General features: G+C 43.2%; 1 protein-coding gene across 1 annotated transcript in view; it reads left to right on the top strand.

Moving 5' to 3' along the window:
- The first annotated feature begins 9,817 nt into the window (after positions 1–9,817).
- MTARC1 (mitochondrial amidoxime reducing component 1) overlaps positions 9,818–12,410 on the top strand; it is a 21,649-nt gene continuing 19,056 nt past the window's right edge. The window contains exon 1 of the mRNA XM_007464320.1: positions 9,818–10,092. Within this exon, the coding sequence (XP_007464382.1) occupies positions 9,818–10,092 (275 nt within the window). The remainder of the gene's footprint in view (positions 10,093–12,410) is intronic.

Here is a 12,410-nt window from a genome sequence, read left to right as displayed (position 1 = left end):
CCTCCACCTCCCTTTCCCATCCAGTTATAAAATGTGGATGCAGGAGCCCCAGCAGAAAGACAGGTTTGGGTCCCAGTTCATTAGGGAACATCATGAAGGAATAAGAAAGTGAAGGTGAACGGCTCTGGAGAGTTCTGTATTTATTTTTTGTGTCTGTGATAGAAAAGTGAAGGGGAAATGTATAGACTATTCAAAGTCAACTTGGGGGAAATATGTTAAATCAAATGCTTGTTATCAAATGTATTTTTTTTATTTTTGCGGTACGCGGGCCTCTCACTGTTGTGGCCTCTCCCGTTGCGGAGCACAGGCTCTGGACGCGCAGGCTCAGCGGCCATGACTCACGGGCCCAGCCGCTCCACGGCACGTGGGATCTTCCCGGACCGGGGCACGAACCCGTGTCCCCTGCATCGGCAGGCGGACTCTCAACCACTGCGCCACCAGGGAAGCCCATATCAAATGTATTTTTAAAATATGGTTCACAGTGCGAAAAAAATCGGTGCAACAAGGTGCCTGGATTCTGAATCTTAAGGAAGAAAATAGTGTTCTCACGTTGAGTTCATTGGGCCAAATAAAATTCAGACTCCTGGAGCATAATGCCTACCCTCCAAATTATAGGAATGGGAAAGTCAGTCAGAAGACTTCAAATTGAAGACTATAAGTAACTCTTCTCATAAAATTCATAACCCCGATCCTAAAGTCCCTTCATCTCCAAAACTCTTGATCATTCTTCTCTTTAATTCTGACCTGGCTTTCACACCTTCTTGCCTGACCATCCTTCAGGACCACGTGGCACAGTGGTTTAGACAGTCTAGATCGATCCTTAGGCAGACTTGGGTTTATAATCCTAGCAGTTCCCTTTCCTAACTCTGTTGAGTTATTTAATCCCTCTATCCCTCTAAGCCTCAGTACTCTTACCTGCACAGTGGGAGTAAAAATAGTACTCACCAAAACAACCACTACAAGTTATTTTGAGGGTTAACTCATATGAAGTTGTAGCATTGCATGGAAAGTGGTCCATAAACATTAGCTACGATCTTTATTGTCACCTTTGCAACAAGTACTCCATGTAGGGCCCAGTCTCAGGTGCCATAGTGAATAGAAAGATGAGACAGGCTGGGCAAAAAAGAAAGAAACGTCTCCTGGCTATGGTCAGGCATGTACATAACCATATTACATCTTTCATATTACATCATACATACATGTTACATATTACATATTTCATCAGTCCGAGGATGCCTATTTTCCCCACATTTTAAAACCTCTGAAATCAGAAAGCTTCTTATACCATTTCAGGGTGTCTTCTAGAAAAACCTTGGTGTGCACAGAATAATATATCTTAGGGTTGATGTATCTTGGATTTGATGAAATACAGTAAATGCTAGAGAAAAAAATTGTGAAAGTCCCAAGTGCCTACCATTTCTAAAATCATCTGGGGAAAATGGACCCAAGCCTGAGTCATCTAGCTTGAGTGGAACTGATCCTGTGTCCCTGTTGGCCAGGCCTCCATTCACAGGACGTGGACGGGTACCTGAGCCAATATCTTTCACATGTTGTCTGCATTTGAAGGACCCAATGGCCTCTGAAGTACCTTAACAGTGAGGGGTCCTCCGTATTGCTCAGTCTCAGACCTCCTCAGAATCAGATCCTGTTGTGCTGCAGTGGACGGAGGTGAGGAACACCCGTGTTTCACTCACATTCAGCCGTTTCCAATCGTCTTAGCTCCCACAGTCCTTGTGTTAGAAAGCCTAAGATAATGTGTTATCTTCTGTAGTCCTTCTAGGGTCTCTGTGAGATAGAAGTGATAATCAGCATTTTCCAGGGCAAGAAACAAAGGCTCAGATAGGTCAGCTGACCAAGAGGAGGCTTGAAGCCTATTATAGGGTCCTGAAAGTTAGTTTGCCGGTAAAGGTCACTGTGGAAACTGTGTAAGTCCAAATCATGATCAAAACGGTGCGTTTGGAAGATCATCCTGAGAGCCATGTGTGGTATGGACAGGAGGCAGGTGAGAGGGGAGGGGAAAGGCCAGGCAGGGGTGACAGCATGTGATTTAAATGGGGTGGAGGTCACGGGCGTGGAGAGGCAGTGTGGCGTGCCCAGATGCTCAGCACGACGTGGGTGCTGTTTGCCCTTTGGTCCTAAGCTCCTTTTCAGCGTTTTTTGAATCACTTTTCAGCTTTTTTTATCACCGCTCCCCTGCCAAACCCTGAGTGCTTCCTGATGGCTCTCTCCTGCTTCTCTGCTCTGAACATTCTTCTACTCCATGAGTGCCCTGAGGGCCAGCCCTTCAGAGTCCCGTCAGGGGAACATGGTCATCCCTGCTGCCCGCCCCCCAGGGCACCGAGAGGTTTCCTCTCTGATGGGCATTTCTGTTGGGCTTTAAAAATAACAGCGTTGCTCCCCTACTTTGATTGTGAGCCTACTGTAGTTTCTGATTCTGGAGGGTCTCCTTTATCCAACAGGTTGATTAAAGCCATTAAGAAAAATAGCTGTTAATACTTGCACGGGGGTTACTTGAGTTGTTTTTTTAAATCCATGTAAAATATAATTATACAAAAGTTTATCTGTTCCATTATAAATGCAATTCATGTTCATCACAGCAAATTTAGAAGACACCAGAAATGGAGAAGAAAAAGTCACCCATTGTTACCATTTGTAAATTTTATTTTGGTTTGTTTTTTGTCTGTTTAAGGTAGCCATGATCTATATTATATCATGATCTGTATGATTATATATCATATATAATGCAGAGGTATATTATATATAATTTATATATATATATACAAATATGTATCTGTCGACTGAAGAAAAATACACAACCTAAACGTTGTGAGTTAAGTCTTATTGGGGGATTTTACTGAGGATATAGCCTGGGAGACAGCTTCTGAGCTAGCTCTGAGGAACTGCTCTGAAGAGATAAGGGAGAAGCCAGGATATATATGAGTTTTTTGCGGGGGGGAAAAAAATATGTAGTCGAACTTCAAAAGATGACTGCTAATCACAAAGAGTAGACATCTCAAGTTAATGATTTTAGTGCTTTTCTGCCTATGGGAAGGTGCAAGATCACCTTAATGATCTAGGGTCAGTATTCAAAACACGGAATTCTTTCTGTTTTTCTCCATCCTGAATTCTCCTCAGTGCACACTTTCCTTGGGCTTCTGCAGTTGCTGATGGCTTGATCCTCGTAGGACCAGAATGGTGGGCAACATTTTTTGTTTACTGGAAGGGCAGGCAACATTCCCTGCCCACATATCATATGATATATGTACACACACATATATAGGTATATCTCTGAACTATGAGCTTATGAATATGTGTCTATGAATTACAAACTAGGTATCATAAGCACTTTCATAGTCCTCCAACCTATTAAAATGTCATCTTTTAAAAAATAAATTTATTTATTTATTTGGCTGCGTTGGGTCTTCATTGCTGCGAGCGGGCTTTCTTTAGTTGCGGCGAGAGGGGGCTACTCTTCTTCGTGGTGCGCGGGCTTCTCACTGCGGTGGCTTCCCTTGTTGCAGAGCACGGTGTCTAGGCGCGCGGGCTTCAGTAGTTGCAGCACGTGAGCTCGGTAGTTTTGGCTTGCGGGCTCTAGAGCGCAGGCTAAGTAGTTATGGTGCACGGGCTTAGTTGCTCCGCAGCATGTGTGATCTTCCCGGATCAGGGCTCGAACCCGTGTCCCCAGCATTGTCAGGCAGATTCTCAACCACTGCGCCACCAGGGAAGTCCTAAAATGTCATTTTTGATGGCTTCGTAACATTACGTGACACGGTTTAAACACCATTTTACAGTATTTGACACTCGAACTATATCCAATTTTGTTATCAATAATATTCATTTTAAAATTGTTTTTCTATAAGTTAGGTTTCTAAAGGTGGAATTATTGCCTCGTGGGGTGTAGGCATATTTTTTAGCATCTTGACCAATTGCTTTCCAAAGGGTTCTTCCTATCTGCACCCCAACCTGTCATATGAGAGAGAGATCCCTGGCTCTGGCCTTTGCCGAGGTAATTTGGTACGGGACATAGTTTATATTTTGCGCATTTTAACCTCATAAGTGACTGGTTTGTGCATGTTTGAATTACTTATGACTGGTAAGAGAAACAGCCAGATAAGTAGAGATTCTTACAATTTTTTCAGGTTTCAGCATCCCGGAGGCACTGATCAGGATTTTAATGACCACAGCAACACCACCTGGGCAAATTCTTATTGCCCAGCCTGTGACCATCTTCATCGTAGAAATGAATCTCTTTTTGGAGTTAACGGATGCTCTGAGTTAATGCAAGGAAAGTATGAGAGGTGATTTGGGAATAATAACATATGTAGATTTTAGATAATGAAGACTTTTAAAATAAATAAAATTGCCCATAAAATTAATGTTATGGTAGCTACTGCACTTCTCCAATCCCTGACATTAATATTGATGAATAAAGAAAGTCTAAAGGACAAAATAATGCCATTTACAGCAACATGGATGCAACTAGAGATCATCATACGAAGTGAAATAAGTCAGAAAGAGATAAATAACATATGATATCACTTATATGTGGAATCTAAAGTATGGCACAAATGAACGTATCTATAAAACAGAAACAGACTCATAGACATAGAGAACAGACTTATGGTTGCCAAGGGGGAGCAGAGAGGGATGGACTGGGAGTCTGGGGTTGGTAGATATAAACTGTTACATTCAGAATGGATAAGCAAGGTCTTAACGTATAGCATAAGGAATTGTATTCAATATCCTGTGATGAACCATAATGGAAAATAATATAAAAAAAGAATGTAAAAAAAAAGTTTAAAGAATCAGCTAAAAAGCTACACAATGTTTTTGAGTGTTTATATTTTATTACCTATCGTTCTGTGTTTTAGGAGACATGGGAAACAACAGGTTTCCTGATATGCCTTTACATGTTAACATACAAATTCCTGTTAGTGACATGTTAACACACAGATTCTTATTGGTTGGTTTTTACATCGCTATTGAGTCCTGTTGACTTTCTGCTTGTGTGGTTTTGACCCCACCATTATGGAATCGGGTTTTATTTGAGAATGGAAATTATTCTGTAGACTTTGCTTCTATGTTTGATTATGCCTCTATTAAGCCAGGTAAAAGTAATTGTAACTGACAGATACACCAAGTACGAATTCCAAGTACGATAAAGAAGAGAATGGGATTTGAAAGAGAATGGAATTTTGAGAGTAGGAGGATGGAATCACGAACCTATTCTTTCAGATGCCAGTGATTTTTGAACTATTTTGGTATGACTAGCGCAAGAATTCTCACTGATGTAATATGAGAATGAATGAACTCACTTACAATTTTGTGGTTTCTTTCATATTAATAAATGTGATTCTCAATTGTACTTTTTCTTTGGTATTTCTGAGTCTGCTTCCAGGGCTTTTCTCATTTTGTATTAAAGCTTCAGTCACTGTCATTCGTTGTTCTTTACCCTTTCTGATAGACTAGCAGAGATGCAGTCCGGCTCCTGTCATTGGTGGGGTAGGGCCATCATAAGCTACACAGATAGCCCGTCTGAGGCGTGATGGCCAGTGACTGCCCGGGGACTGCCTGGTGCCCTGTGAAGAGCAGCTGTTCCTTCCTTCTCCACTCTCCTTTGCTGGGTTCTGGGCCTGAAATTCACTTCCACTCCCAGTACCCTGTGAGGTAAAAGTGTTCACTTAGCTATATCCCTGGGTGAAGTTTGGAAATGATGAAATTGAAAAATCATGCTCACTTTAAAGTCAACTGTTAAAGTAGAGAAGCAACTTTTATCCTGTTAAATTTCCGAAGAGAAATTAGGGAGGGGAGTAAACAGAAGTAAACAAAATTTAGTGCCCCTGAGCTGCCCTTTCTGTGGAGCACGTGGAGCTCAAGTCCTGGCTGTTCTGTGCTGTGTTGCTGTTCACTCTGTTCCCCGCAACCCGCCGCCCCGCCACTGCTTTCCCTCTGCCCGCCCCCACCATGGTGCACATCACCACCAGTCAACCTTTCTTCTGGGGAAACTAGATTCATGCAAGCCCCTTCTTCCTCCAGCTCATTCCTGGAAGAGGCCAGATCACTGAAGAGCCCTAAAGGCTGAAGCAGCACTGACCTCTGTACTCTGAACTCAGTTCCTGGATTTCACAGGAGTGGGGAGGGAGGGCATACCTGGGGCGGGAGGAGAAAAGGTAGGACAGATATACTCTGTTTAGGCCTAAATATTTATGGTGGGGAACGATGTCCAAGGACAGATCTTTGCTCAGCACTGAAAGGCCCTGAGGTGTGTTGCCATCTGGGGAAAGAGGATTTACTGTCCTTTGGAAACTGACCCTTCTGTGATGTAAGACACCCTCTATCTGCATGGATGATTTTGATGAAGTCTTGTACCATCCTGGCCCGTGTGCTGAGCTGAGCCTGAGAGCAACTCTCTCCTTGGCCAAACCTTACTCAAGCTCCTCTGAGCCCTCTTCTCGACTGGGCCTCCACCTTGGCTATAGCCTTGTCAGACCTGCCTAGCTCAGTTTTAACAAGAATCCTGCTAAGCCCAGTTTTTGAGAGAATCCCTACCTTTGATGTCTCCGCTTAGTAATTTTTCAGCCACTCACTCCCTCCCTGTGCTCCTTGGCTATAGATCCCCAGATGTCTTTGCTGTATTCACAGTTGAGCCCTACTGTAATGACCTCTGTTAAAATAGTTTTCTTTTTCTAATTGACATATAACATTGTATTAGTTTAAGGTGCACAACGTAGTGATTTGATATGTGTACATATAAATGAAATGATATTTGTATATATAAATGAAATGATATGTGTGTATAAATGAAATCAGAATAAGTTTAGTGAACATCCATCACCTCATATAGTTACAGTATTTTTTCTTGTGATGAGAACTTTTAAGATCTAATATCTTAGCAATTTTTAAATATACAATACAGTATTGATATGTATGATCATCATGCTATACATTACATCCCCAGGACTTATTTTTCTTATAACTGGAAGTTTGTACTTATTGACCACCTTCACCCATTTTGCACATCCCACCCCTATGTCTGGCAACCACCAATCTGTTCTCTGTATCTATGAGCTTGGTTTTTTAGATTCCAATTATAAGTGAAATCATACTGTATTTGTCTTTCTCTGTCTGACATATTTCACTTAGTATAATGCACTCGAAGTCCATCCATATTGTCACAAATGGCAGGATTTCCTTTTTTTGTTATGCTTGAATAATATCCCATTGTATATATATATACACCACAACTTCTTTCTCCATTCATCAGTCTATGGATACTTAGGTTGTTTACATGTCTTAGTGATAGTAAATAATGCTGCAGTGAACCTGGGAGTGTAGATGTCTTTTCACGATAGTGATTTTGTTTCTTTCAGATGTATACCCAGAGCGGAATTGCTGGATCATTTGGTAGTCCTATTTAAAAAAATTTTTAGGAACCTCCATATTTTTTCTCAAAGTGGCTGCACCAATTTATGTTCTCACCGACAGTGCACAAGGGTTCCCTTTCCTTCACTTTCTCCCCAAAACTTATCTCTTGCTTTTACAATCATAGCCACTTTAACAGGTGTAAGTGATATCTCATTGTGGTTTGATTTGCATTTCCCTGATGATTAGTGATGTTGAGCCCCTTTCCATGTACCTGTTGGCCATCTGCATGTATGTCTTCTTTGAAGAAATGTCTATTTAGTTCCTCTGCCCATTTTAAAAATTGGCTTTTTTCTTTTTGCTGTTGAGTTGTATGTGTTCTTTATATATTTTGAATATTAACCCCTCATCAGATATATGATTTGAAAATATTTTCCCTCATTATATAGGTTGCCTTTTCATTTAGTTAATGGTTTTCTTTGCTGCACAGAAGCTTTTTAGTTTGATGTAATCCCACTTATGTAATTTTGCTTTTGTTGCCCTTGCTTTTGGTGTTAAATCTAAAAATCATTGTCAAGGAGCTTACTGCCCATGTTTTCTTCTAGGAGTTTTATGGTTTCAGGTTTTACTCAAGTCTTTAATCTATTTTGAATTGATTTTTGTGTATGGTGTAAGATAGGGTGGGAAGGGAAGTTTCAGTTTCATACTTTTCCTAACACAATTTATTGAAAAGACTATCCTATCCATTCCACATTGTTTATGCTTGGCTCCTTTGTTGAAATTAATTGACCAGATATGTGTGAGTTTATTTCTGGGCTCTCAGTTGAGCAATTCCATTGATCTATGTGTCTGTTTTTATGCCAGCTCTGTATATATTAATTACTATAGCTTTGTAATATAGTTTGAAATCAGGAAGTGTGATGTGTCCAGCTTTGTTCTTCTTTCTCAAGATTGCTTTGGTTCTTCGGGGTCTATTGTGGCTCCATGCAAATTTTAGGATTGTTTTTTCTATTTCTGTGAAAAATGCCATTGGAATTTTGTTAGGGATTCCATTGAATCTGCAGATGGCTTTAGGTAGTGTGGTTATTTTAACAATATTAATTCTTCCAGTCCATATTTCCGATCCATGAGCACAGACCATCTTTCCATTTATTTGTGTCTTCTTCAACGTGTTTTAGTTTTCAAAGTACAAATCTTTCACCTCTTTGGTTAAATTAACTCCTAGGTATTTTACTCTTTTTGGTAAGTTATAAATAGGCTTGTTTTCTTAATTTCTCTAATAGTTCATTGTTAGTGTATAGATATGCAACTGATTTTTGTATATTGAGTTCGTGACCTGCAACTTAACTGAATTCATTTATTAATTATAACAGTTTTGTTTTTTTTTTTCTGTGTGGAATCTTTAGGGTTTTCGAAGGCAGCTGGACACTGGGAAGGCCACGTGGTGCCCGCCCGCTCCTATCTCCAGGAGAGGGATCTGCCCGCTGCCTGATTTCTAATTTCAAAATTATGTTTTGCCCTGCGAATTTTTTTTGTTTATTTTAGGTTAAATAAACAACCCACTGATAAATGGAATATTTATAAAAGGTATGGAATATTTATAAATGGCATATTTCCTGCCATATCAATAAACAAAGGATGTCACAGTCATCAACAATTGCAACTCTCCAACGTGAACCTGTGAGCCCTGAGGAAACTCAGGGCTGAAGAGGATCCCTGCCATCTAGCAGCCATCAGACTGCAGTCACTCCCTGCCGTGAGCCCTAGGAAACTCAGGATGTAAAAATACAGGATCCTGGCCCAGATAGCTGAAGTGTATATCGAAGGAATGATTTCAGTGAGCCCGGTCTCCTGCATCTGCCCATACATAGAAAAGGGGTAAATTCCTTAACTTGAGATAACTGGTTTTCTTTAATTAACAATAATCTTATGACGTTCCACACTACCTGCCCTTTGTTGCCAAACTCTCTATGTATCCTTGGCTGCCAGCTCGCCTCCTCTGAGCAGTTTCCAGAGTTATCTGAACCTCTGTCTCCCAGGCTGCGGTCCTCATTTTGCTCCAAATAAAACTTAACTTGCAACTTTCACCTTGTGCATTTTTTTAAGTCAATGCCACAAATACGTAAATAAGTAAACTGGTCACTTGTAGCGATCCTGGGGGAGGGCACGTCGCCGAGTGGCCAGCAGGCGGCGGAAGTGGAGGCGGCGGTGGGCAGTAGACCGCGTAGCAGCCGAGGCACCACCTCCCGCCCGCAGCGGCCCGAGGGCCAACGTCAGGAGCAGGACACGGTACTCCGGCCGGAAAGAGACTCAGGAACCGCCCTCCCCTTGGGCTCCCGGTTAAGGGCGCCACCTCCGCCAGCAGCCCTCGGCGGCGGCCGCGCTCCTGCCTGGCTTGCTTGGCGTCTCGGGTGGGCCCCGCTGGAGTCCCCGGCGCGCCCGCGATCGCTGGGTCATGGGCGCCGCCGGCTCTTCCGCGCTGGCCCGCCTGGGCCTCTCCGCGCCGCAGCCCCGGCCCCGCTGCCTCGGGGTCGCCGCGCTGGGACTGGCCGCGGTGGCGCTGGGGGCCGTGGCCTGGCGCCGCGCGCGGCCCAGGCGGCGCCGGCGGCTGCAGCAGGTGGGCACCGTGACAGAGCTCTGGATCTACCCCGTCAAGTCCTGCAAGGGGGTGTCGGTGAAGGCGGCGGAGTGCACGGCCCTGGGGCTGCGCAGCGGTCACCTGCGGGACAGGTAGGGCTGAGCCCGGGAGCGGGAGAGGCCTGCGGAGTCCTTCCCTTACAAAGAAAGTGGGAGCTGGCGGGGGTCGGGGGAGCGGCAAGGAAGAAGAGGAAAGGGGGCCGTCACTTCCCAACAGCAGACCCAGGGTCCCGATCTGCCCTCCTGCGATGGCTTGCGCCCCAGAGAAGGTGCGGCATTGGTCCCCAGGTTTCAGCAGGTGCGCAAGCAAACTGACTCAACTCCGTCTAGCGGAAGGGGCGAGCTTCACAGGATTGGTCCCCGCCACTTTACTTTTACTTTCTCTTGAGAACTTGGGGAAACTTGGAGCCACGGATCCACACCCTCAAAGAGCTCACCAAGGTGGAGCACATAATAACAACGATTAAAGTTTCAGATTCTTGCAGCTTAAAAAGTGCTATTACATACTTTATTTTCCCTAATTCTCTCATGCACCCTTTTATGGATAAAGAAACTGAGGTTCAGAGCCACACAGCAGTGGCATCGGGACTCTTGTTTTCTTTAGCACACTGGTGCTTTGTAAATAGGGGTTTTATTCATACCCTCCCTGGGTAGTCTAGACCTGTGTGAATTCCTGCGGTTCTGCGAAGATCTCAAAGGCCCAGAGCAAGCAGCTTTGTCCTATTCTGGGTCTGGCCTCGACCTCAGTGTAAGGCTGCACTTCAGACTCCCTCCCAGACCAGCCCTCAGTTTCTGTAGGTAACACACAGGACTGATGAGGGTTGTAACTTTACCCCCTCCCAGTTCCCCAGACGGAGGGCAATTCGTGACACAGTGGAATGGTGAGCTGTTTCTGTCATCATACTATCAAAAAGTGTGATGGAGAAAAGTGAACAAAAGCTTGCAGTCCTAGGTGGTAATTGACTCGATGTGACAAGTGCCAGGGAGCACAGAGGAAGGATCATGAGAAACTGGGGTGGTCAGGAAGGACTTCATAGCTGGAACTGAAAATGTGGTATATACACACTTTGGAATATTATTCACCCACAAAAAAGAAGTTCTAATACATGCTACAGCACAGACAAATCTTGAAAACGTTATGTTAAGTGAAATAAGCCAGACACAAAAGGACAAGCATTGTATAGTTCCAATTATATGAAATACCTAGAACAGGCAAATTCATAGAGATAGGAAGCATATTAGAGGTTGCCAGGGGCTGGGGAGAGAAGGGAATGGAACGGGTAGTTATTGCTTCATGGGTTCAGAGTTTCTCTTTGTGATGACGAAAATGTTTTGGAAATACATAGTGGTGATGGTTGCACAACACTATGAAAGTATTTAATGCCACTGAATTGTGCACTTAAAAATGGTTAAAGTCATACTTTTTTTATGTCCATTCTCTGTTGTTGGAAATTTGGGTTGTTTCTAGTTTTCGGCAGCGTGAAGAAGACTGCTGTGAATACTGGCGCCCAAGTATCTGTTGGAGTCCCTGCTTTCAGTTCTTCTGGGTGTGTACCTAAGAGCATGCCAAGTATTTTATGTTGTGTATATCTTACCGCAATAAAAAAATTCAAAAGAAAAAGAAAGGCTGGCATGTGTGAGGGCACAGGTGGTAAGACTGGCTGGGAGGGTAGCTGGATGATGAAGGGCCTTGCCTGCCTTGCTGAGAGTTAAGAGTTTTATTCTGAAAGCAGGAACCACAGGGCGGCGCTGGTGGGTTGCGGTTTGCAGAAGGGGGTGACATGATCAGATGTGTATTTTAGAAATATCAGACTACCATTATTACTAGGAAGGATTACCAGAAAGAATATTCACGTGCTAGTACCAAGGATTTGGGACATCCTGTATCCAGGATGAAGGGTTGGTCAGGGGGAGTTCCTTCGGGAAAGGGCTTACACTAACTTTATTTTTCTAGCATAGCTGAACAACTCAACCACGATGACCCGCCGGAGGTGACGATCTAAAGTATCTGCCATACTTTTTTCTTATGTCTCTGGATTCCCAAAGCACAAGCTCACTTCTATCATTGTAATCATTCCATTCAGTGTGAATGGAAATGACCAAAATGTCAATGTTTAGCCTCCTCAGTAGCTGAGAGGTCCCCTATACAAACCCATCATTTTTTTTTTTACTGGAAACAGTTCTTTCTATTGCTTTTATTTCTTCATTTATCTTTGTTTTGGGAAGTACCTCTAGACCTTGAGTACTGGGCCAAAAACTATTGTCCATATTAACAATAGGCCTTTTGGCAAATTGCAGAATTCACAGCTCTGAATACTGAAACGTTAATTTTTTTTTAAAGTTGGGGGTGGATTTGGCAAAGTGTAAGTGGCATTGTTTGCTGTTCAGCTTGACTCAACCCCTGAGAACAA

The sequence above is a fragment of the Lipotes vexillifer genome, unplaced genomic scaffold (assembly GCF_000442215.2).
Source record: "Lipotes vexillifer unplaced genomic scaffold, Lipotes_vexillifer_v1.1 scaffold33, whole genome shotgun sequence".
NCBI lineage: Eukaryota > Metazoa > Chordata > Mammalia > Artiodactyla > Lipotidae > Lipotes > Lipotes vexillifer.
Note: the sequence above shows the minus strand (reverse complement) of the source record. Positions and strands in the feature narration are given on the sequence as shown.